Source organism: Gallus gallus, chromosome 1 (assembly GCF_016699485.2).
Source record: "Gallus gallus isolate bGalGal1 chromosome 1, bGalGal1.mat.broiler.GRCg7b, whole genome shotgun sequence".
Lineage (NCBI taxonomy): Eukaryota > Metazoa > Chordata > Aves > Galliformes > Phasianidae > Gallus > Gallus gallus.
This window is the reverse complement of record NC_052532.1, coordinates 106938931-106965279: the sequence shown is the minus strand read 5'-3', so window position 1 is coordinate 106965279 and position 26349 is coordinate 106938931. Positions and strand designations below refer to the sequence as shown.

Below are 26349 nucleotides of genomic sequence, written 5' to 3'. Positions count from 1 at the left end.
GCAATATTATTTGGAAAGTGTTTGTTACTCAATACTGGGAAAATATTGGAAACAAGTAATTTAGAACATTCTATGAAACCAAGTAGCAGCATGCACATTAAACAACCTGCTTGTTTTTGTGTTTTTAAAGAAGAAGTTCTGCACTTTTAAAATTTTTCTTTCAAAATTAGTTTGGAAACTTCTTTACAGGACTTACTGTATGTTCTCAGGTGGGTACTGCTGAATCTTTCTCTCATGTAGTTATCTACATTAACAAAGTGATGTTTTTATTATTATTTTTTATTGTGTTGAAGTTAATTTTTTTTCTCTCTCTCCCCAGGTCGTGGCGGAAATGTTTGGCTCAGTCCCATTGGTTGTGCACTATCCACTTTACATATCACAATCCCTTTACATTCCAACTTGGGCCAGAGAATTCCTTTTATTCAACACCTAGTGTCCTTGGCAGTGGTAGAGTCGGTTAGATCAATACCAGGATATGAGGTATCTCATTTTAATTAATCTCAAAATTTGTTTCCATTTTCATTAAAATCCGATTTTTACTGTGTCTTCTGTATGTCGAATGACTCAACACTAATACAGTGGTGAACAACAGTAGTAAGTTTAACTTTTATACATACTTGATTATTTATATGTTTTAAGAAATCTAGTATGCATATGATGAATGCATATGATGAATATTTTACTGAGCTGTGTTATACTACCCTCACTTCTCTCATAATCTGACAAAACTTAAGATTCAATCCTCAGCAGTAAAGAAAATGTCATTTTTGTTTGTCTAACAATTGAGTTAATTTGTTTTGGTTCTGAAGTAGCAGGGGAAGTGAGAGGAAGGAAAAACAAATAAAATTGACAAATCCTTTTCTGCTTTTTTTGTCAGTGCTGTTTCAGTGGTCACTTTATCCCTTTTAAAAGATTTTTCCAACTCTTTTTTTAAGGTTGAAAACTGATTTCTAAGGCAAGAACTTAGGAGTATTGCTCTCAAGAGGGAATCAAGTGTCCTGTCATCAGTATTAAAATGAAGAACCAGTCTTCTTCAGCACCTCATATATCTCCTTTTTAATGTTACCATTTCCTAATATTTGCTAACTATAAAACTTTGGTATTTTACAGAAGTAGTTAACTAAAGCATATGTTTCCTATATTACAGAAAATCAATGACTTATACACATTTACACATGAACTTTATTATAGTGGCACCCAGTAGCTTTGCTGTAGTTTAGGGTCTGTCAGCCTTTCTATTAAAACCTTCTAACTTCAGTGCTTCATAACTTGACTATAAAAGCAAAATGCTTCAGGCTAAAATTTACAGTATGAAGTATTTGGCTGGAGTGAATAATTTAACCAGTTAAAATCGAAGGGACAAGGGTTAGTTTTACAAAATATGAGTCTGACTGGGGAAGGAGTTAATTTAGGAATTGAGGTGTTTTTGCTTCTGTATGCTTACCTGTGTCTTTTTTTTTTATTTTTATTCCATTCTAGAGGAAGAATGTGACTGACGTACTAAGTGTTAATATAAATATGATGTGAACCAGTAATGTAGATATTGTTGTACCAAACTTATTTGGAGACTTCCTGTCTTCCCAGTAGCTTGATATGACCAAAGCAAAGCTGCTCAATCTCTTTGACAGTAGAGAAACACGTATTAAGAAAATCTTCCAGTATACATAATTGAGAGGATTGAATTATGTTGTTGTGGTATTCCATCCCATCCTCCCCTCCTCCAGTAAATCAAATACAAGATAATGGGTTAAAATAACATTGAGGGTCTGGACTCAAATACGTTAAAGCAAGGAAATTCAAAGATTTATCTGAAACTCAAAGCTTAAGTTTCTGCTTTGGACTTGAATATCGCGTGGCTTTTCTTAGTGTCGGATGAACAGACATACTGCAGCAGCTGAAAACAATGGCTAATTTAGAAAAGTGGTTTCATTCTTACCTCTGAATTTCCATACCTCCATGGGCGTATGTCAGAATCTTAATGTTACTTTAATACAATTTAGTGTGGTTCGCTATCCCCAAAATCCATGTCAGGATTTCCATATGTAGATATAAAATACATGTGTCTCAGTTTATCAGCCAGTCATTGTTTTTAGGATTCTGTCATGAATGTTTGCAGCTCTAAATAGGCAGTGATTGAGGCTTTTGTTCTGGGCTCTTTTTGAGAAAACATGACAGTTCCAATTGTAAGTTTTACTATCAGATGTTAGTGCTGCAAATTCAAACAAACTCATATCCAGAGAGTGTTTTACTTTCCCATTCTGAGAACAGCATAAATTTCTCTCTATAAAGGAAATTAAGAACATGCTTCATTCCCACTGTGACTTTCCCATCATTTCTGTGACATATTGATAGTTATGCAGAACCTTGTTTTGTGGCAAACAACACAAGTCTTTACTGTGTAGTTTGCATCATTAAAATACACCATTGACTTGGTAATTTTTCATGCTTGTTAGTGACCTCAGTTGCAGAGCTGGTGTGTGGTGTCATACAGGTGTATGTTTTCCTTAAATAAGATCTACTGAGCATATTGCCAATCTTTTGCGAAGAGAATGGAGAGCTCTCCTTTGGTTACTGTCAGATCTCTTAGCACTGATAATACTGTTTAACTGTGGCATACTTTGCATGTGTCAAGAGTCTTCTATAAAACCTTTCACAGTGTCAAGAGTTGTTTTCCATAACAAATATGAATTGCTGATATTCTCTTAGAATGCTTTGATAGCAAAATCAGCTATTATTTCCTGTCCATGTATATATAATGCACTCCTCTCTGGCCTTTAAATCTGTCAAAAAAGTGGACATGAACCCAGGTGCAGTTTTCACACATCCTGTAAAGGGATTTCATAATCTACAATAGGAGGGAATGTGACTCTTGTAGTCCTGGAGCACCTCCCATAATTTGCCTCTTGGGATATGGTCATATGCAGTTTTTCAAACTACAGGAAGCACATTTGCTTTCTTTTTGTGTTTAAGTAGCCAGTGCAAGCTTCAGTTCAGTTCTGTAATTTCAACAAAAACTTCTCTATTGCACTGGAATGGTGTCATACAGCATAGTTTGTGTTTCCAGCTCCATGGTGTTGCTTGAGCATAGCTGCCAAAAGTGTGAATGTATTAAGGACACTACTGAAGTATTTACGTAGCTGAGAACGGGAATTTCTCCTGTCTGCTAAATTTCCTTTCTGAAGTTCAAAATGGCATTGTCTCCTTGGCTGGTTTCTGCAAAGACCCTCAAGTCTAGCGTTGATATTACTGTGAATTTACTCTCATCACTTGCACTTTATCTGTAGTTTTCCATGTGTGCTGACACAATTTGAATCTTTCTTGAATATATCCTTTCAATCCTTAGTAGGGCCTAATGAATCAAGTAAGTGAATTCTGGAAAACCTCATGATTTTGGCACAGTAGATCTCTAGTACTGTTTTCCTTTTAGTTGCTCTAAGCCATTATTATCTGCCTTACTTTTTTAACTTAATAGAAACTTTTCTCTGACAGCTACCAACTTCCTTAGTAACGCATGTAACCATGTTACTGAGGCTTTTTCAGTATCATTTGTGGAACCCTTGAAAAAGTTCTTGTTATGAAGAGCTGATAGTATCACATTCAGTTAGGCAAAGAGGTACAGAAAATGTAGAATATGGAGTGATAAATGAACCATGTTCTAATAATAGGTGTCAGAGTGCAAAGTGTTTCTAAATGTGTATGTTTTTGTTTCTTTAGGATATTGACCTGCGAGTAAAATGGCCAAATGATATTTATTACAGTGATCTTATGAAGCTTGGTGGAGTTCTGGTAACCTCTACACTTATTGAGACAACATTTCATATACTTATTGGTGAATGTCTATTTTCAGACTTCTTTCTTTTTTCCTAAAGAATTTTGTTGTTAATGTCTTTATTAGTTTGAATGATGATAATAAGTAGTGACAGAAGGCATACAGAAATGAAGTACAGTGTTCAATCAAAAGAGAGCACATAAGTAAATGTTTTCATACATCTTAATAATTCCATATGTTTGACAAGGAAAACACAAATGCAAGCATCTGGGCTGGTGTAGTGGGGTTCAAAGAAAGAGTATTACAAGAGGAAGGCAAAATGTCCTCCTTGATGTATTGCAAAAGTAATAGAAAGTACTAATTCTTTTTAGTTTTTCTTTTTTTGCAAGCTGACAAATAACGATAACTGAATGACATGCCTGTTAGACTAGGAGAAGAGGAGCTGTGTACACATAGTAATGTTTTCATTTTTCCTTTCATCCCTTTTAAATTCATTTGTAACTTGTTTCTGTTGATATCTTTCAAGAAATTGGAATATTGCCAGTGAAGCAGCAGCAGATTAATGATTTGATTATTTAATCCCTTACTTTAGTTCTCAGAAAAAGTCAAATTTGCTAAGTAGCTGGAAAGGCTGGGAGGGGCAGGGCAAGGATAGACAGACTTTTTGTTCATCTGCCTGAAAGTCTAATTCCTACAGGCTAGCAAGACCTGTTCCAGAAAGACTATTAATTCTGGCTATATTTGGTAAGGAAGATTCTTCCCCTAATAAGCAGCAGCACAATTCCGTCACAGGTGCTTAAGTACCTGCCAGCAGAAACTCTAGTCTGTTTCCAAAAACAGTTACCTGTGATGTGTCTAAAAAATGAGTGCAAGTTCCTTAGCAAGATTAAGCAAGATGATTATTTGTTTTATATTCAAATATAGCATGGTAGACAAGTAAAATGTATTGCAAAGAAAATGTGAACCTGACACTATTTGTGTCAAGATGTTTTAATTTTTAAGGTGCAAACAAGCAAAAAAGTTGAAATAGTCACCAGCTTCTTCTGTGATATATGCCTAGCCATTAAATTTTTTATTTAATTTTTATATTCTCATTTTGTAGATAATCTGCATGTACAGAATGGACTATTGCACTGAGACACTAGTAAGAGTCTCTCTGTGCTCCATCAACCATTTACTGCTTCCATATGTTTTCCCAGAGCCTGAGCTGATTAATGTAAGAAAAGTAAAAATGGATGAAAAAACAGTTCATCATATCAAGTATTTCTTTACACATTATAGGTTAGCTTTGCACATTGAGCTGCTTATCGTAAACACCAGAATGTTCAAATTCAAATGGAAATTTACTGTATGCATTCTATCTGATGTCCATAGGTGTCATCTTGGTGATGATAGGTCTGAAGTATAAAAAAAAACATACATTTTCCTTGGCTTTCAATCTTAAAACTTTGCAGCCCAAAGAAAGTTACTTTTCATATACTACTTGAAGGATTGGTTCCATCATTTCAGTCATGACACTCAGGGCAGTAAGGGTGACTCACGACATCTAAATTCTTGTGTTAGTAGTAGAAGTGAGATCAGTCTAACACAACAGGAAAGCCAGATGGGTCATCCTCTTTCTATAGTCTTGCAGATTCCTTTCCTAACCAGATTTTTAGCACTAATAAAGAGTATCTAATGATGATAATGATCAAAATCACAGGTCATCTACACAGCTTCACTGCTTTGAGAAGTGCCTGAGAAGAGACAGATAAGAATCAAACCTGCCTTTTCAACTGTACCGTGTGCTTGAGGCCTCGCAGATGGCACAGTTCATGTTCATATTTTTATAAAAAAGAGATTTTTTTTTTTTTTTTTTTGGAAGATTTTCGGAACAGGAGTTCTGCAGAATATTCTTCATTGGTGTTAAGGGCCAGATTCAGAACAGATGTAGGTAGCCAAATATAATTGGGTTGAAAGAGATGGTCAGTGTGCTTGACCTGCAGAAACTCTGTCTACTTCACTGTGCAACTAGGGCATAGCTGTTTGGAATAGAGGAGAGCCATGCATAGATGCTCAAGCCAGTGCTTGTCCTTGAATTGAAAGTTGTGTTAGCCACATCAACATACCACAACAAGGTCAGTGCTAAATGATAATTTTTTACCCTTCTCACATGGGCGAAGAGAAGGTGCCTGCACACCTAATATTTTCACATTAGCTGTCTACATTCTGGCCAGTAGACTTATTCTCAGATGGTGCTTCTTCAGCTGAGCTAATCATCTCATGTTTTGCATGTACATTTCAGTTTTTGGATGTGTCACCAGTGATCTCCATACCTGCACACCTGAGTGCCCTTAGTCTACAGGTGGATTTAAAGGCCACATCATGCAGCCTGACAATAAAAACTGCATCATAATGACCTCTGTCATTCCTTCTTCACTTGTATTATGTTTGAATTTTCTTGTACTGTATTTGAGTTTAAATAGTTGAGTTGTGATCTCCTGGCATGACACATTATTTTTTCCAGATAGTATTTTTCCTGATAATATATTTCTCCATCTTTCAGTGGGATTGATATCTTGATATTGATGTTACTGTGACTTTCTTTTATGAGTTAGAAGTCAGAAACTTCTTTTTGATGAAGAGATACTTCTCCTCATAGTAAATAAAAATTAACTACAAATAAGAACAGTTTCTGATAGCAAATTTACAAAGGAACGCATCTGGACCTTCCAACACATGGAGGTGCATGATGTCTAAACTTGATTGACAGGTCTGGTGTTTTATCTCAAATATCTGAGGAAAGCAAAGTCCAAATTATTAGGAGAAAAAAATAAACAGGCAATACAATATATTTCTTTACATCCCTCAAAGCCTGTTTCAGCAGGCTGCAAAAAAGGTCCCAAGAGCCACATTTAAATCAGAAAGGCGTTCTGCCAATGTTATTCTAGCTGGAGAAATCTCAGTGAGAGACTTGAGGCTTCTAAAGGATATGCTGTGGTAAAATAGATTAAGCAAAATGGAGACTAGCACAGCAAACTTTAATCTTCTGGGTTTTTCACAGCAAACCAAACAAGGCTTGTCAGCTGAGTAACAAGGCTTAATTTTCAGAAAATGAAATCAGCTAACTGTAGTAAACAGAAAGTAATCTTAATTACATTTAGACTGAAAGGTAAAACTCCATCTGAGAGTATGGTCAATGATTTGCTCTCAGTTAGCTGTCAACTTGCAGTAAGTAAAAGAATTTCTCACTTTGATGTTATACAAGTTACCACTTAACGTCTTCCTAAACCTAAACCTTGTGATAGAATAGTCTTTTGTTGAAAGACCTGTGCTGGATTTGCTTCCACAGTTTGGAGGAGACACTTTTAAGGACAATAAACAAATAAAATCTGCACTGCAATTTGTAATTGTGCAAGTAGGGAGATCTGAAGATGTAAAAGACTGAAGAAATACTAGTAAAATCCTCAGAGATAATCATTTGGTGATTCTATGATTCTATGATGTCTATTAGCTGAATGAAGTACAAACATTTTGATGGTAACAGGATATTCATAGTTACAGATCCTATCCTATTCTTTCGGTTTGTCTTCTTCAGGCTTTGGATTTAATGTGAATAACAGCAACCCCACCATATGCATCAATGACCTCATCACAAAATTTAATAAGGAAGAGGGGACAAATCTGAAGGCTTTAACTGCAGACTGCCTTATTGCGAGAACTGTAACTGTGCTAGAGAGGCTTATAGATATTTTTCAGGAGAAAGGGCCCAATGGAGTTCTTCCTCGTTACTACAAGTACTGGGTACACAGGTGAGCATGTGTTTCTCCAACATTCTTTTTAGAGGTAACTCATGGATGTTTTGTCTTCCATTTTAAGTGTTCTACTGGATTGCCTTTAAAACTGGTGACTAAATTGAAGTGCGTTCCTAAGTAGGATGTGATACTGTAGGTAAGACTAAAAACAGTAAAATCAATGGACTAGGATAGGTTAAAGAATGTATCTAGGTACTTAACATGTATCATTTGGGAAAAAAAAAAAAAAGGGAGTTGAGAATTATTTTGATTTGTGTAGCTAACAATGAAGCTGCTGTACTCATGGTCTTTTACTAAAATTGAAAGAACAAAAGGATTAACTGTTAATTCCACAGAAAGAAATTAAAGTGGAAAGACATTCTCTGTAAAGGACCTGTGAAGTGAGAAGCAAAATATTCTACTAGGCAGTAGTCCTCCAAGTTATTTTTCAATTGTTTGTGCAGTCAATTAATTCATAACTGTCTGGTTTTCTCTATTTGCAGTGGTAAGCAGGTTCGTCTCCACAATGAGGAGGGCCCGTTGGCATGGATAGTTGGGATTGATGATTATGGATTCCTTCAAGTTCATGAAGAAGGCAAAGGTGTAGAGTCTGTGCATCCAGATGGCAACTCTTTTGACATGCTGAAAAACCTCATAATCCCAAAGCATTAATAGTTCTCAGAGTTCACAGCACAAAAGGAGGTTCTTTACTATTCAATACCAAGTAGCTGAACTTGCGTAGAAGTGGGGAGGGTGTTTGGTTGTTTGTTTGGTTGGTTTTCTTCTTCCTATTTCTGATGTCTTTGTTCTTCGAGATGGATAACTTCAACAGTTTAAGAAGAGTTAATTATCTTTTTGATGAAGGTGTTTATTCTTTTGTATTGTCTTAAAAACTCATCTATGTTGCCATTCTTTGTAAGCATCTGTTCTTTTAATGGACTCTGATTTCAATGGAATACTGTGCAATGAACAGAACTTTTTCTTCAATTACTCACTGTGTTTGAGAAACCGAAGTGGCTAAATATTTTGTTTTCAGGTGTCTGTGTTTTTATTGTGCTCTAGCACAATGAAGTACAATATTTACATTTTTACTCTGTTGTATTAACTAGATTCTGGTTTTTGCACTGTCTGCAGTGGAATCATCTGGAAGAGCTCATCATGTATTTCTGAATTACTGGGCTTAACACTGTGTTTGGATTCAGGTCTAAGTAGAGCCTTGCTCACTTGGTTCTCCTCCACATGAACCTGTACAACAGTTTACATACTGTGCTTTGGTCACAGGTATGCAACTCTGTCATGGCTGCCTTGAGGTTTTGGAGAGTCTTCCATCAACTCTTAAGATCTATGATTGGTTAAGCCTATTTATTTTAGCCTGTTCTTCTTAGCCAATTGGATCTGAGCGAATCATCTCATGTCTCCTTTAAATTAGTGTTCTGAAAGGGTTTAGCCCTGCAAGAATAGCCCTCTGGGGGTCATGACTAGTATAGCTTCTGATTTCAATATCCTTATACAGGTTCAAGGTGTAACAGTAATTCCACTGTAATAGTAATGAAGTTAAGCAGATAAGAGAAGATGTCCCAGTCTTAAGATCCCTGCTTCAACCACTCTGCTGGAAATGATAAAACATTTAGTTACTTGTGTCCAAATTATCTTCCATTGCTTCTGTTTTCTCCAGTCCCTTTCCCAAACCAGGCATCTGGTTTTTTTTTTGTTTGTTTGTTTGTTTGTTTTTTTGCTAACCACTGAAAACAAGAAGTTTGACATCTGCTGACTAGGAGGTAGCTGGTAGCTTGCTTTTGGGGCTCGCCGCATGGTTCTAGGTTAGGTGTAACAGCTTGGTCTGATTGGAAGGCATTGAGAGGCAGGCATGTGGGAGCTCCTGTGTGATAGGCAGCTTATCGGGTTTCTCTCCTGTGCCAGATGACTTTGCATTTTGTCTGGCCACAGAGCACTTCAAATGGTTCTCTCAAATAAGAAGTTTATCATAGGTGTGATGTGGCCAGCTTCATTTCCTCAAGTAGGCAGCACTGCTTATTATGTACCTTGTTCCTACTAAAGTTGGATCAGCCAGATTGGTTTCCACAAAGCACTTCTGTCTACCAGCCAGAAATGGGTTTTTTAGGTTAAAGTTCACCTCATAAACAATCTGAACTTGTTAGTAGATTGTTTCAGTTACAAAGCCAAGAAGTCTTAAAGCAAAGAAGCTAGTCTGTAATGGTAATTTACAGTAATCCTCACATATTAGGTTTTAGGTGGTTTGGCAGCAAGTGCTAGAAATTAAGTTGTCCCTCTCACACTTGGGATTTTACGCTCCATATCGCAATATATCAGTGTGTGTGCCTGGTTGTCTGTCCCCTGCTGTTTTGTTTCCCCTTGTGATCTGTGTCAAACAAGACTGCACACCAGTATTTCTTAGAATTGTACAGGGGAGCGTAGACAGCTGTTAATTGGCTTAGCTAAAATGATGCATAAGATCACCAATTTTTACCTTTTCCCCCCAGATGCTTTCAAAAGTGCTTTGGGCTGTTAATGTTTGGCATCTACCTTTATTTCAGAATCAAGCATTGATGCATATTATAATAAAATGATATGTAAATTTGAATTAATAAAGTTTTTAAAAGAGCCCATTCGTATATACGCATGTATAGCGTGTGTATACACACAACTTCTGTGTGTGTTTTCACTTCTTTTCTACCTTTTCCTTCCTAGCTATGGAAAGCATAGTTCTGTTACTGGTTTCTGACCATAGAATTTTAAAAAACTTTAGATCTGTATCTCGCAGTGTCTGTTTTGTCACAGTAGAGTTTGCCAATAGGAAACACGGTTGATATCACTTCTATTTCAGATAGACTGATGAGTGGTGGTAGAGATTAGTTTAAATGACCAGGCCAAGCATTGCTTCTTTACATCATGCTCTTCCCTATTCTAGGTGCAGGGACTGTGAAAGAACAATGGGGAAAAAGATAAAGCACGTTGCTGTAGGAAAGGCAGATTGGAGTACTTGCAAAACTTCAATTAGCTGAACAAATGCTGAGCAGAAAGCAGATGTATTTTCAGTGGTAGAATGCTGCAGTGTTTCATGATTACTATCATTCCAATTTGGCTTTCTTCATATTCTGTGCAATGAAAAGCGTGCTTTACTCTTGCTTTGCATTTTAAGATTATTCCAAAACAAGATTGGGAAGAAACTTAGCATTGAACTTCCTCTCTGGAAGTGAGAACTATCAGCTGTGGATTTGTCAGAGCATTGGTAGGTGATGTGGGGATACTACTTTGCCTCTACTTTTTAGTGGCTCCTTCATGTGCATCTACAGCTACCTGCTGTCTTGAGGAAATGGCCTTGAGTTGGTTGAAGTGTTTGTTACAGACCTGACTTTTCTGTCAGAAAAATCAAAGAACTTCACAAAGAAAATTGATGCTACATACAGGAAGCGTTGGAATAAGGTCATTCTGACTAGCAGCTGCTACTGTCAGGAAAGCCTATGAACCTTCCTATACCACACTTATCCCAAGGGATGGGAATGGGATGGGATTCATCTGGGAATCACAGCCACTGATCGTACTCTTTTTATGGCAAACTTGTCGCATTCTGAAAACGACAGTATTTTTCTATGAAAATCATTTTTAGTATTGTTCTTTACATAAAACAGACAAATGTGGTGTTGTGTGGTCTCAGAACGCAGGTATGGAGAGACTCAGGCATATCTGGACTCAGAAGTAATGCACTGAAACTGTTTAATGTTATTAAAATGTAGAACCTTTCATCTGTTGTGAGGTTGATGTCATATCTTGATGAAGTGCCTTCAAAAAACATTTATTAAGGTGTCCGTATTTCTGTGACTTCCTTTTTTTCACTCTCAAACTGTTACCCCATTTCTCATCACACATTGTGGAAATATCTGTAGAGGTTGTTTGTCGGCAGGGAGACTTTTGCAGGGCGAGCTGGGTGTATTGGCGCCTGTCTGCATTCAGAACAAATACGCGGGTTGTGTCCCTGCAGGACCAATGCTGTTTCCAAAGATTTGAAAAAGAAATAACATACTTAACATGTAAGAGTTCAAGCAATGCATCTCACTTCTATTAAAGGTTTTATAAGATTTCAGAGCTTTTTTAAAATCTGTTCAGCAAATATAATATACTTCAAGGGCTATTATTGAGAAATAATATTGGAGTATTTAATTCGTTATGCTGCTATTTAATTGTTCAACTTGTTTAATTATTTCTCTCCTTTTTCTGACGCAGCTACAAGACTTCACAAGTCTAAAAAATTACTCTCTGCAACTGCTTTGGAATAGACAATTGCTATATAAATGTTTTCTGAAGTACAGCTTAATAGCTGCCATGGCAAAGATTTGTGCTGCCAACAGCTGATGGATTCCTGGGGGGAAATGCCCTGATAAAGCCATTTGCATGCATAAGATGTGACAGTGATGCACAGCACTGATCAGACAGCAAAGACATTAAATCTGGACTGAGGTAAGAACAGAGGTCAAAAAATAGTGGCATGCAGCACACTGTCATCATGTAGCAATCAATTGATTAAAAGAACTGCAGGGAAGAATTGTGAACTGACGTTGTATTTGAATATCTTGCATTAGAGTGTTTTGTTAGCGATTCTGTGTTATTTTCAGTTCTCCAAGACTCTTCCTTTAGAATGCAATGCAGCTTAAATGGGATGCGTCAAACCCTTGCATTTTGTAAGGCACTGAAAGTCGAATTAAATGTTGAATTGAAATAAATTTTCCAATATACAATGTGAAGCCCTGTGTTTTGTGGTGAAAGAGAAACCAAACTCACTTTTCCTTTGGCTACAGGACTTTATTATCATCTTAACAGTTTTGTTTTACATAATAAATAAGCAAAAATGCTTTACATTTTTAGGGAATACATATATAGTTCTGAGCATTAATAGATTGTTTGGTTTGCGTGCTTTTTCTCCTACATTTGCCAAATAGCTCATATCTGCATTGTATAAAAAAAGCAAAACCTAATGTTCAGGAAAAAAAAATGAAATAGTAAAAGTATCTCTGTGTTAATTTTGAAGTATGACTGAAATGTTGAAAAAATTCTTTGTGTTCTGTTTTTTGGTTTTTAGAGACAAGTACTGATATTCTGGGAGGTATCCCATTCAGAAAAGCAGCCTTTCCACTTTATCTCAGTGAGATATGCTCAAATTTTATACGTATAACCCAATGTACTCAATTTCATTAAATTACTGAAATGCCCTTTAGAAATGACATGACTACTGTCACCCAGAGAGAAGTCTGTTCCCTTACCACCTTATTTACATTGCACAGTTTCCATTAATAGGAGAAAAACTTTTGAGACATCAATATGGGAGTCATGTTTTCAACCTTAGGTTTTGGTAAAACATTCCCCCTCTCAGCTCTCTTTCTCTCTTCCATTCCACATGTACTTGCTATATGCCTGCCCTCCTCCGAGATGTACAATCCTATCAAGTTGCACGATAGAAGCATCTCTGATGGAAGTATCTATATTGGCTCACATATGTACAGTAGAGAGAAATTTGGGCATTTTTTGTAATGTATCCCTATTCCCACTCCACTTCTGTGACACATCGCATTCTGCAGCATTAATGTACTAAGAACATCTATAGTTTAACTGACTGAAAGTCAATATCTGAAGTTGTGTTTTCTCTTAATATAACTTGCTCACATTCCAGCTGTGAATATGCAATTGCTGTTTCTATTTCGGAATGGCAGGAAAAAATGTTTCACACATTTGCTTTTTTAGTCACAGATCTTTTCTTAAATCTACAATGCATTTTCAGATGTGAATGCGTAATTGAGTCGTTATTTCCTAACGGGGAAATTCATGTATCTGAATCTCATATGCTGTAAAACGTCTGTGGGAGGGTGATGGAACACCTCCTTTCCTTGGGATTGTTGAATAAAGCCTGAAAGTGTGAATAACAAGGTAGAGGCTGGAAAAATATTTTGTGGTATTTTAATGAAAAATATCAGTGGAGGTTTTTTAACTGAAGCCTAATTTATATATTCCTGAAAACATGTTTTTGTAATGAGAAATACTTGGAAGAACAGGAAAATACAGCAGATTGACTTTGTGTGCAGCAATGCCACTAATGAGGTATTGGGAGACATGCAGTATGAAGGAGTTGTGCATCAGGTTTCTTTTTAATGATGCAGCCAATGTCAGTTTCTTCTTAATAGGGCATGGCTTTAATTTAAGAAAATTAACATACAAGTCTTACCATCATTGTACCTTTTAAGAAGTTGGGTGCGTTCATTACTAACACTGACTGGGGAGGCCGTTAAAGAAAGCCACTGAAAAGCTCATGTGTCGGCAATTCATAACATCAGAATGATAATAACATTCACACATAACATTTCTATAGCTTTGCCACCTTCTCCAGCTCAAGAAGAACGAAGGAGTGCAATTAAACTGAAGGGGTTGGTGTGTTTTCGCTCATTTTATGTTGTTGCTAAAAAGTCAGTGTTCTGGTAGCGACAGATCCGGTACTTCTGATCATATTTATCATGAAAGATATCTTTCATACGTTTTTTAGTAAATGAAGTCAGATGACTGAATTTCCAAGTGAACATGAATTCAACTTCATAACAAAGCTTTCTCTGTTCAACTTTTAATCAAAAGCAATAAAAATACTGAAAATTATTTTCAGATGTGTTAGAAGTATTTTTGTTTACACATAGCAATAAATATTCATACATACAAAGAGGTGACTGATTATTTTTGCTGCACATAGAAGATGGAGGGCGTATAATTAAAAGAGTGTGTATTTCATTACATTTTCCTCTGACAAGGTGCAATCCATGAGCAAGTATTTTTCCATATTGCACAAGCCAGGTAAGCATTTTCTTTAGCAAAGGTCTCTTTCTAGAGCGTCTCATAAGAGGGAGAAAGCTTATAAAATGTAAACTTGAATTGGGTGAAAAAATGGGGTGAAGAACTGGGGGAAGAATACGGCTGACTCAGATCTACAACAGCCTTCAGTGGTGGTATTTACACCTACTACGTGGGGAGCATTCACTGTTTTGTCAAAACTGCGTGAAGACTGTTTGGGGAAGTGATGGAAAGACAAATTGGACAGACTCATCAGTAAAACATTCACAGATCCATATATCTCCTCATTTCCTCGTTCACAAACTTTATGGAGAAGTGAAAAAAGTGGGAAATCTACTCCTAGGAGGCTGGACAAAATTTGAATGTATGGCATATGCCTTCTACTTACTAGTTTATTGGACAAACTGAGACGTGTGTAAAGTGTTCACTTCAAAACGCTGAGGTGCCCTGCTCTACTTCCAGTGCAATCTCGCTTCTTGTGGTTGTGCGATGACTTCAGACTTTTCTTACTCAGATTGTCCATTGACTTAATTTGTGAAGTGCCTGAATCAGTCAAATAATGAATCTTACCTTCGTGTTGACGATGAGATTTATGCTTAAGGAAGTCCAGTGTGTTAAAAGCTGAACTTTTCCAAATTCAGAAGGGTACAAATAATTTTAAAATCATGCTTAAATGTTCATTATTCCCTTGACAACAAAGAGAACATTTCTGGTGCTAGGATTAAGATGTTATTTTGACTACCTGGTTTGAGTAACAACATGGCCTTATCCCAAAATATTGAGCAAAATATGCTTTTTAGAAGTTTCTTTTTCTTATTACAGTGTTTTTATTGAGGAATATCTTTAGCTACTGCTGTGTGATTTGTGCCAATTCACCATGACGAGACCTGTAACCTTTTAATACATACCTTTTTATGTATTAATTTGTCATGATACCATCACTTGTTAAGATTAAATGGTGATGCTAAAAATTTCTGAATACTGAAAAAAAAAACAAGTGAATAAGTAATAAATAAGCATTTTCCAAACTTAGTTCTGTTTGGTTAGTACAGCTGTATTACAGATACTAAAAATCACCACTCTTTAAACAAAGTTCATTTGTCGAGACGTAACAGATGGGTGGGTAGCTGATGTAGGGTTTCACACTTTGTCAAAAATACCTAAACTAGAGTGTATAGTTTATGATAATGATAACAAAAAAAAAAAAAAAAAAAAAATCTTGAATGTGTTTTGAGAAGGAAGGGTTAAGGGAAAAAATGTTCTTCATATAAACCTCTGCATATAACACCTATCATTTAATTTTGTTGCACACTATAAAATAACAAAAATAAGATCTGCAACAAATCTTCTCACTGGCACCAGAGCTTAAGCTTTGCCAACAAAGCACTGAAGCGAGATGTATTCTTTTTTTCCTCGCCATGAAGGTACTGTCACACGTCTTGCCAGGAACACACAAGTCTGTCCCTCATTGACCTTCAGCTGTGCTCAGTAAATGTAACCATGTTTTCTCATGCTTTTTGGAAATCACTACTGTTTGGCTTCTTAGTTAAATGTAAATACTCTTCTACTACTGTCACCTTCCATTGGCTATTATTACAGAAGTTCCAATATAATGGGGTAGTGTCGTTTCCTTGTGGGTTTCTGGAGAAGAGGCTGATGAGGGGCTTTGGTTTTTGTACATAAACGTATTTACTTCCTCAGAATTGTATCCATAATTTTCTCCTACGTGTCCCGTTGCTGTACATGATGAAGTTTGAAATGTGCCATGTTTGGCTAAAACATGATGATAATTTAGAAGCACAAATGGAACTTGTCCAGAGGGTCTTACATCCATCACGCGCTCACTCTCAGAGTCGTGATCAAGCTTTACAGTCATCCTCTCATCACTGTCCAGTTCATTTAGGCTTGTAGCGTGGTGACTAATATGCCCATATTTGGGTTCCTTCATACAAATCCGTCTTGTTTGTTCGTACACTGTGGGCACGGGTAGGAGATGGCTTAATTGTCCTAAAGCTTTAGACTGGAAACATTCTGATTTTGGCAGCAAGGAGTTAGCAACTGAGTTTGAAAAAGAACTCTCATTAATGCTCATTTTTTCTTGTAGGTCTCTGTTAAAAGCTAGCTTGTTTTCTTCTTTAATGAGATGGTGAGGTGGCTGAATCCTGTTTTCCATTTTGTTGGGTTTCATGATGCTGGAATCATAAATCTCTTCTTTGTATCTGCTGCCTGGCATGGGTGCTGTGCAACTTGTAAAGTTGTCGGAGAGAGCATCTTGGTTGTATCTCCTGTTCATTACGGGCACTTGGAGGAAAGAGAAAACATGTTAATTACTGAAGGTAAGCTCATATGACAGTTGGACTCCGACACATTTTATGGCTGAACTGTAATACCCGTTAGGTTTGGGTCAGATCCGAGTCCCACTGAAGACATCGGAAACATTCTTATTTGCCTCAGTAGCTTTGAATAAGCCTAAGACACTACTGAAAGGATAGAAAGCATTTGGAAAGACAGTCAGCGTTGAGCAATTCTCAAAATGTTTTCCATGCTATGCAAAGTGCCCATTTGTTTGTTTTCACTAATAAACATAACTACATAATTATTAATCTCTGTCATTGTTAATATGGTTGAATTGGGAAATTAAACCAAAGAACAAATGTGACTCACTATTTAAAAACCTCAGACTTAATAAGCTCTTGACAGAACTCAACAAATAATTTATCAAAAGAAGGGTGATATTTCATCTTGTTAAAGCCTTTGCTTTTTTCCTTTGAAAAACTGGTATCGGATATTAAAACTGTCTATTGAAAGGCAACAGAAATACTTCATAAGTAATGCTGAATCTCTGCTTTCAAGGTACTTTCATATAGTGAAACCATTTGAAAAACGTAAGCGTAATCTACACTATACGCTGAAAATATCCACATTAGAATGCAGGGAGTACTAAAACGGATGTGCAATGAAAATCAGAAGATAGATTATAAAATTTCAGGAGGGTGTGAACCTAGGATTTCTCTTCTGGCTTCTTCTCTACAATATATTGAGAAACTTTTCTCTGAAGCTTCCGTATGCTGGCTAAACTCATGTAATTGTTTGAATTGTTTTTGTCGTTTTCTGCTTGGCTTACGTGATGTTTCCTTTTAGTAGTGTTATCAAACAACAAATGATAGGAGAAAATGAACTGTTTCACTCCTGTACAGTAAGGCTACAATTAGGTGAGTGCTAATGTCCTGTGCTGAATATTCTGTATGAACAGTTTGGCAATAATACTATTCCTACAAGGCGTATTTGAAGGTTTGATGTTAAATGTTAAATGAGGCACTTACCAAGTTTCTCATGTTAAACTTAAGCTGAATTTTCTGCCCTGCTCATTGAAAGGCCTGAACAACCTAAATGCCTTCTGTAAAAGGGATTTTCTGTTTTCCTAAAAATTTTATTCAACATTTCAAAAGTTTTGGAATTCCCCGTAGTAGTTGCTGACATAACTGCACCCGCTAATAATTAAATATTCCCTATGCTATAGTAGACTGGGAAAACCTTCGTGTATAACAGAGGAAGCAGAAATAGCTCAATTGTACCATTTTTACATGCACAGCTTCATTAATTTCAGAGGGAGTTGCACCACTTAATTAACACCAGAATTTAAACAGAAATCTGGATCCAATTTCTTCTTGATCAACCTACAGTCCTGCAAGAAGCAACAACTTTCCAGTTCTTGTTTTTAACTCCTGTGCAGCCATTTTTGTACCAAGAGGTACATGCAGGCCTAAGTAAACTGAATTCTCTGAATGGAAACATCATTTGTGGAAAATGGCCCTCCTAGATCACAGATCAAAACAAGGACTCAGCCACGTGCTTGAGTATAACTTCGAAATTTTACAAGTATAATTGTACTACTATAATTTTAACTCCTCTTTTGGCATTCTTGTTATAAAATAAGTCTCTGTGCTGAGAGTTGCTGATATATAACCAGTATGATTTCACTAAGCTGGAATACCAGTTTTGGTGTGTTTCCCAAACTTGACACATCCACAAGAGTCATGAGTTGGTTCTCTGCATTCATGGAGTGCTGTTGCCTCATGGCTCTGCTCTCCCCTCTGAACAAAAGGTTGTCCTTTCCCATTTTTAGAGCCCAAGCTTGTAAGAAGCTGAAGCACCACAGCAAACAGTTGGACATAGTCTTTTTATTTCCTTTTTTTTAATCTTGAATTCTGCTGAGCTGATGGCTGCTTTCTTGGTCCAAGAAGTAATTTGCATACTCAGAGATTCACAAGGCATTATCCATTTTTTTTCCTGTCCTGTGCCTCAAGCATGGTTTTCATCTCTGTTGTTGAGGAAGAAGGTAGGCATTTGGTTAATTGTTTGCAGGCTTCCATTAAAGTTGTCAGCACATTTGTGGAGTTAGAGCAGACAGTTAAGCAGGACGGCAGTGCAGCAGAGCACAGTAGTTTTTGTCTACTTGCATTCAGAAGAGTTGGCAGAGCTGCACTAAAATCTGCTCATCTTCCTTTGCAGATAAAAACGCAGAAGTGCCCTGGGAAGGACATGCAAAACTCCTTGCAGGGAGTTTTCTCATACACAAGTGAATAGAAAGGTGACCCACTGCTCTACGCTGCTGTGGTATCCTTGGGTTGCTTCCAGCCATCCAGCACATGGGCAGTTGTCAGGGTACCTGCCTCAGCAGGTGCATTCTGTGCATTCTCGCTCACTGGACACTCCTTACAGTCATGGAAGTCAGTGCACTAATCTGGGATGCTTCCCAGCCCATTCTTCTGCCAGGGGAACTCGGCTGTGCTGAGTGACAGAGCTATTCTGTCATCTTCTATATATGGCACATCTAAGGCCATATATCATACCAGAGCTTGATAGTAGCTTCTAGAAGGCCCTTCATACATACTTACACTGCCTCCATTTGTAGCAATTGACAACTGCAGCAGTGAGCTCAGTCCATCAGGCATTACATCACTGCTAATTCTCACCAAGCAGCCCTGCTTTCCCACTTGTGCACTGGATGCAGTGCGGGCAAGTAGAAAGAAAATTTGGTGATAAGAGTTTCCCTTCCCCAGCAGTCTGCTCGGAGTTTAGCATCCAACCACCCAAATGACAAGAAGGAAGGCTACTCTAGAAGAAACTAGTCTGTAAAACATATAATACCAATGCATAGTTGCAGTATACTGGAGTAGTTTTGATCCTGTTTAACCTGGTGCTGTAGTGAGGAGTGTTCTCTCCTGACCTTCACATAGTGCCGTTAAAGGTCAGTTGGTGTTCATTATTGGAAAGATGCTCTCAGAAAAGATATTTCATTCATAAACATGCCTTTGTCGGACAAGAAGAGTCAGAGTCAGTTAAGAGGTAGAGCTGCTCCTTGTTTTCTCATAGCCCATCTATTTCAGGAAGAAATGACAAAAAGACATCTTAGAGTCAATGAAGGAAGACCAGTACTTAGAATAGACCTTCATGCACCTGGTACATGGCCCTTATCTGCAGGCAGCCTTGCATCCAATCTTCAGAAAACCTTGTCAGTTTTTACATCACAGATGAAGGCGTCTTCATGCATAATTGTCTTGCATAATTCTTCTTGGACTTTCTGATCTACACTGACCTCAGAAGAGTGTACTACTGACAGTTCAACATGCTGCTAAGCTTCACATGGATGGTACAGACTAGCCAACAGCATGACTTAAGTGAAGTTTGGATACCCTGGTACACTCAGTAGCAGTGTAATCATGGAAGTGTACAAAGGAAACATCCCTGACGATGAAGATGGTTAATTTCTCTGAAGAGATTCTCTTTTCTGATGAGTAGGCCAGCTGGAATAAAGTGGAAGAAGTTTCAAAACCAGATTCTGAGGCAGCAGCATCTGATTTGCAGGCAGTTTTATCTGCTACGTGCTTTTCCAGGGCTTTGATGGCTTGGCATAATCATCTTAAAATCTCTGATCTCTCCAAAAGACACTATTTTCCATAGTAAAAGATGTCTCTCGCCTACGGCATTTTTGGCAGATGCCTCTGTGGATGTGATATGTAATAGCCCTAGCATCCAACCCGGTTGCCAGATGTCATATTTGGCATTGCCTTTGGATTGAAGATAATGATGCTAAGCAGATCCTCTCTGCTTTGAAGCTTACTAGCTGTCAGTTTGTCAGTGAACCACTGGAAAAAAAAATAGTAGACAATGTAAGGAAGATCAGATGCCTCTTTTAACTCAGAGCAAAAAGTTGCTTCCAAAGGTTCAGATTTTCCTTTGCCAGCAGCCTCAGCAAAAGTACAACAGGACTAATTCTTTCTTAGGAGGAATCAAACTCCAGAACAACTAGAGATGAATCCTCTGTGTGCAGTGGAGGCTATTTTTTCCTCCCCTTTCCTAGTGCTGCCTGTGAACTCCAGTAGTGATCTCTCACCAGGCCTGAGTTGAATATATTCTTTTAGCCTTAGAAATAGCAAAAGTATGAGGGATCTTGCAGAGAATTAATCATATCAAGTCACTTTTCCTCAATTCCCTAATAGCTAAGCATCCATTAAGGTAAAGTACATCTCTGCTCAAAAGAAAACTCACATATTACAACTTAAGCAACAAAAGCGGAAATAGAAGAAGTATCACAAGTAAGAACTGCAGGTATCAGAGCTCCATTTTCCTGGTCACGAAGCGATGGTGCAGGTAGGCATGCATGATGAAACTGAAAAATGCCAGCAGTTCCTTGCATGATTTGTTGGGATTTTTTTTTTTTCCTCTAAACAGATTTAACAGTATTCCTGTGGAATCCTTCTGGCTTCACGTATTGAATAGGAGTTGTCTGCCCACATCAACCAACCAGTGGTAAATCGCTTGTCTGCTGCTACGCTCAATGGGCTTTCCTGGCAAATTTTATGGCAGACAGTCAGTTACAAAACAGTCAGTTTTACAGACTATTCTCTAAACAGGCTGTTCTTTCCATATCCATTCTCAGTGTATCAGCAAAGGGGTGGATCTGCTATCTCAGTTAGTCTCACTGCCCCTATTAGTCTGGAAGCAGAGATGAAAAGCTGGGCTTCAGGACACCTAGGACAGCTTTGTTCCTGCAGACTCACTGGGGGTAATTTGCTTTAAACCTTATACTTATCCTCAGAAGATATAACTTCTTTCTCGTCCACAAAGACATGGCATCTTTAGAAAGGGCAAAAACATTTCTAAAACATCTTTTCTAGTTCAAAGCTACTCCTTATTGCACTCAGCCCACAACACCAGCAAAAGGAAGCCAACACAGTAGAGGAGCCTGGGCTCAGAAAAAAACCAAACATTTAACCTCCACTATGCTATAAGGAAATCTTAAATATTATTCATTTTCAACCCAAATGCAGGACAGTGAAATGCTACTGTCAGCTAGGTGACATCAGATGGTCCTTCAAAGGACAAAATCCTGGACAGAAGTTACTCTGTGGGAGACACGTTCAGTATCTGATACCATCTTCTGTCTTATGTAACAAGCTCATATTTTAACATCTGCGGATCTACCCTTCAGATCTGGGATATCTAATGATTTATCCTCATGTGAATAAATCTATTGCTTCCTCCATCCCATCCATAATGAAGTTAGAAGAAGGAAACAGTTCCAACTTATAATTTCATGTCAACCAGTCCGGTGACTTTTAAATAACCAAAACAGTGTACGCAGATAGGTGTAATGTATATGAGATCTAACGATTAGACTGTATCTTTAGCCTGTTTAAATCATTTATAGCTGTGCATGGTTATTTCTCATCAATTGCCATCTCAGAGAAGTCAGTGTTTTCAGTGTTTCCTTCAAAGCATTTAAGCTGACAGTCTGTATGAAGAGATGATGCAGGTGGTCAGGCAGGATCATTGAGGACATTTTAAATCAAGCAGGAAGAGAGTGCATTTCATTCACTCATTCCCTGTAGTGACTGAAAGGTAAAGACATTCAGAATGGCTTCGTATTCAGAAAGGACAACCTTCAATTTTTGTGGAAATAGATCGTGTTTATTTTAATTTCTGTATGTGGACTGAAGTGCATTTGTTTCTGACTTCACCAGTGACAGCAAAATGTGAAGACAAACTGTGCCAGTGTTAAAGGAGGTGGTATCACTACCACATTCTAAAAGTGATTCTGGTGATTGCATTTTTCGATGCTTTGATCATAGAATCACGGAATTGCTGAATGGTTTGTGTTGGAAGAGACGGCTCCATCCCCCTGCCAGCAGATCGGGCTGCCCAGGGCCTCATCTAACCTGGCCTTGCAAACTTCCAGATACGGGGTATCCACAGCTTCTTTTTCTCAGCTTGTGCCACTGCCTCACTGCCCTTTGAGTAAAGAATTTCTTCCTAATACTGAATTTAAATCACAGAATCATAGAATCATAGAATTGCTCAAATTGGACAAGACCTTAAAGATCATCAATTCCAACTGCAAACTAACTATGCTACTCTAACTCTATTCTCTTTAAGTTTAAAACAATTACCCCTTGTCCTATCACTACACTCTCTGACAGAGTCCCTCTCCAGCTTTGCTGTAGATTCCCTTTAGATACCAAAAGTCCCAGTAAGGTCTCCCCAGAGCCGTCTCTTCTGTGAGCTCAACAAGCCCAGCTGCATCAGATTTTCTTAAAAGAGAGGTGCTCCAGCCCTCTGATCATCCTCTTGGTCTCCTCCAGACCCTCTCCAACAGAACCATGGCCTTCTTATTAGAAGCTCTTATTAGAGCTGAATACAATACTCCAGGTGAGGTCTCATGAAAGAGGAGCAGAACAGGAGAATCCCCTTCCTCAACCTGCTGGCCACACTTCTTTTAATACAGCCCAGGGTATGATTGGCTTTCTGGGCTGCAGGTGCATACTGTTGGCTCACCTTGAGCTTCCCAACAGCTCCAAGTCCTCCTCAGGGCTGCTCTCAATCCATTCCATGCTCAGCCTTCTTGGATTTCCCCAGCCCAAGTGCAGGACCTTGTACTTGGCCTAGTTGAACTTCATGAGTTTTGCATGAGAACACCTCTGAAGCCTGTCAAGGTCCCTCTGGATGGCATCCCTTCCCTTCTAGTACTTCAAATCAAGTTCTCATGGTAAACAGGATAAACATGTAAATACTATAAGCATACTAGATTTACATTTCCATGCTTGTGATTTTCTACATTTCCTAACCGTTTTGTATTTCCTATTTTCAAATTACATTTACAAATATTTCCCAGACATTCCAGAGCTTTTCTTTTCTTTTTTTTCTTAAAGTGACACCCACCTTCATAACTCTGTCCAAGATTATGTCGGATGATGTTCACTGGCTGCTCAGGAAGATTTTTGGATGGTGACTGGCTGTTGGGTACCAAGGAGTTGGCGTAATGCCACTGGCATTCTCCATTTGTCTGCAGCGTACTCAAGAAAAATCGAGCCACTTCACAAGGTGCTCCTTGAGACTGCCCAAACTTAGGAGGAAGCATTTGCTTTTTGCTGCTGAAGACATGAGAGTCTACAGGGAAGTGTCCATAATGGTAAGAGAAAGGCAAGCTATATGACGGGGCATATAAAAGTTCACTGTTTTCTGAATGAAAGTTTTGTTCTTGAATGGTGGCAGCGTTCACTGCAGGGCTGGATCGCCAGTTTCCCACCTGGCTGCATTCCAGTTTGTCTGTTTGGAATGAGCTGTATTGCTGGGGGAAAGAAAAAAAATGAGGGGGAGAGAGTTAAAATGACTAACTTTAATATGAAACAGCATAACATGTCATAAAGGCACCCAAAGCTGGGCCTCCTTGAACTGAAATCTTGCTGGCTAAAGGGACTGGCTTGCCATGCATTTAAAATTCTTTATCTTCACTATGCTTTACCTTCACTTAACACAGAAACAAGGAACAATTTTGACATCCAAATGCTAAGGTTTTATTTGATAATTTTGCCAGTTGGATTTTAACTAGTAAATGTAGGCAGTTGCAAATACCAGAGAGCATAAGTTTGTTGCAAAGCACAGGAAGTTACTGATTAGTGGAGCTACAGACCATGAATATGTTTTGACTTAAGTGTATGTGCAACCTGCATTCGGTGCTTTTATGAGATAGTAGTAGTCCTTCTCAGTGAAGCCTCAGAATGTCTCATGTTTAGTACCAGTTTCACCAACCCAGCTTTATGATCTCCATTGTTTCCCTTCCCATCTAGTTCTAGCTCACCCTGAGACAGTGACAGATACCCAAATCCCATCCCAGTGCTCTGTTTTCTAGGATTCCTTTTTATGAAGCCTCCTCCAGCGTAAGGAAACTGCCAGTATCTATCTGACATTAAAAACTGTGCACATCAAGAGTGAATGAGATGCATTCTACCCTACAACTGTCCTTAATAAATTGCTTTTTTTTTTTTTTACCAAGAAAACATGTTGGGTTTTTTAAGTACTTTATATCCTCCAAATCCAAAAGTCTTTCTGTTTGCATCACTTGCCAGTGTTGTTTTGTACTGCTTGTGCTGTCCACCCCAAGAACAAAAGGTTCGCATTGTATTCTGGCCTACAAGGGAGTTCCTGCAGAAGAGCATACTATAGTCAGTTGTACAGTAAGTTCAGCTACAGAGGATCTCTATCCTGGCTCAAGGACTCTACCACAGTAACTGGCAGGTAAATATTGCTGAAAAAGTTACCTGTTGTGGGTAAGGCGTTGTTCTGAGTTTTGCTTTCATCTTATTACTTTTGGGTTTTACTATTTTCCTTGTTTCCTGCGAGGTAGATACTGAGTTTCTGCATGAAAACTGTGACTTAGAAATGGTAACCTGGTCCAGTGACAGCTGAAGTTCCTTATACTCAATATCTCTGCAAAAGAACAGTCCAATAAATTATATATTCAGACATAACCACAAATCCAAAATAGCTCCTTTGAAAATACATATTAGCTTTCACAATGTTTTCATTCTTCAAAGATTTTCACTGAGTCTGCTCGGCTGGGGATGCTAGCAAGCAGTGAATTTTACGGTCTGACCCTGTTTTCATGGGAGTCTATCACAAACATTCCACTGGGAACAGAGTTAACATCTTTGCACTAAGTGTCCCTGCTCTCTGAACTTATTTCTCAGCCATCTGTGGCACTCTCTATTTTGGAATCATAGCCATGTCAGCTGATAGGAAGACATGGATTAATTAATCTGTCTCCTCAGTCAAGAGCTGGTCTCTTCGGTGCCTCTCACATCTTGCTCTGAGGAGAGGCAAAGGAGCAATGTTCCTCTCTCACCGTACCCTTGTAACTAGGCCAGAGGAACTGCAAGGCTGTTTTCCTGACAGTCTCTGGAATTTCATTTCTCCACTGTTCTGTTCAGTTTCACTTGTTCTACATACAAGGCATATTTTTGTACAAAAGGGGATAGAAATCAAAACAAGAGTAGGCTGTGAATCATCTACTGAAACATTTATTGACATATTTTTGATGAGTAAGTTGTCTTCTCTGGTTTTGTCAGTAGAAACAGTGGAGCATATTTTTGAAAGGAAAACTAGAGAAAAACCAACTTCTCTCAATTCCTATCTAGAACTCATTTCTATCACTTCTTGATGGTGAATAACCTAGAAGTAAATTCAATTCAAGATTATGCTGTTATGACCCTGGCACAGTTTCCTCAATCGTTGCCCCAGCTCTTGGAACTCACGCTGGCTGTGGGACTGAGTAGTCAGTTAGTGCTATTATCTCACAACAGTATAGGAATGAGCATAGTACTGCCCAGTGTGTCTAGAGTTGAATACCTGCTTTAGGTAGGTTAAGGAAATACACTGTGTTTGCTAGCTCTTATACTTCAACTTTTCAAGGCCAAGTAATAGAAACAGCATTATAATACACAAACACACGTGACCCCACTGCACATGTCATGCAAACACAACTTATTCTGAAGCAAGTTAAGAAATGAACAAATCTAGACAGAAGAGTGTGTAGTTCCTTGCCTTCTTCCACTGTTGTTCAACCCAGTGGTGCCCACTATCTTTTTCTTTCTCTTTCTTTCTTTCTTTCTCTCTTTCTTTCTT

General features: G+C 38.1%; 2 protein-coding genes across 6 annotated transcripts in view; one reads left to right on the top strand and one right to left on the bottom strand.

Moving 5' to 3' along the window:
• Positions 1-14196, top strand: part of HLCS (holocarboxylase synthetase) — a 118269-nt gene extending 104073 nt beyond the window's left edge. For 3 of the 4 annotated variants that reach the window (XM_416725.8, XM_025145235.3, XM_015301496.4), the window contains 4 exons: positions 320-480; positions 3715-3829; positions 7347-7560; positions 8046-12296. In XM_416725.8, the coding sequence (XP_416725.1) occupies positions 320-480; positions 3715-3829; positions 7347-7560; positions 8046-8214 (659 nt within the window). In that variant the 3' untranslated portion in view covers positions 8215-12296. Of the gene's footprint in view, positions 1-319; positions 481-3714; positions 3830-7346; positions 7561-8045 lie in introns of all 4 variants that reach the window. The other variant, XM_025145239.3, reaches the window with a different exon arrangement.
• SIM2 (SIM bHLH transcription factor 2) overlaps positions 12340-26349 on the bottom strand; it is a 60269-nt gene continuing 46259 nt past the window's right edge. Inside the window, exons 9-11 of one of the 2 annotated variants that reach the window (XM_004934541.5) lie at positions 24987-25155; positions 23608-24016; positions 12340-16686 (exon numbers count right to left, since the gene is read on the bottom strand). In XM_004934541.5, coding sequence (XP_004934598.2) covers positions 15959-16686; positions 23608-24016; positions 24987-25155 — 1306 coding nt within the window. In that variant the 3' untranslated portion in view covers positions 12340-15958. Of the gene's footprint in view, positions 16687-19546; positions 20535-23607; positions 24017-24986; positions 25156-26349 lie in introns of those variants that run through there. The other variant, XM_040652059.2, reaches the window with a different exon arrangement.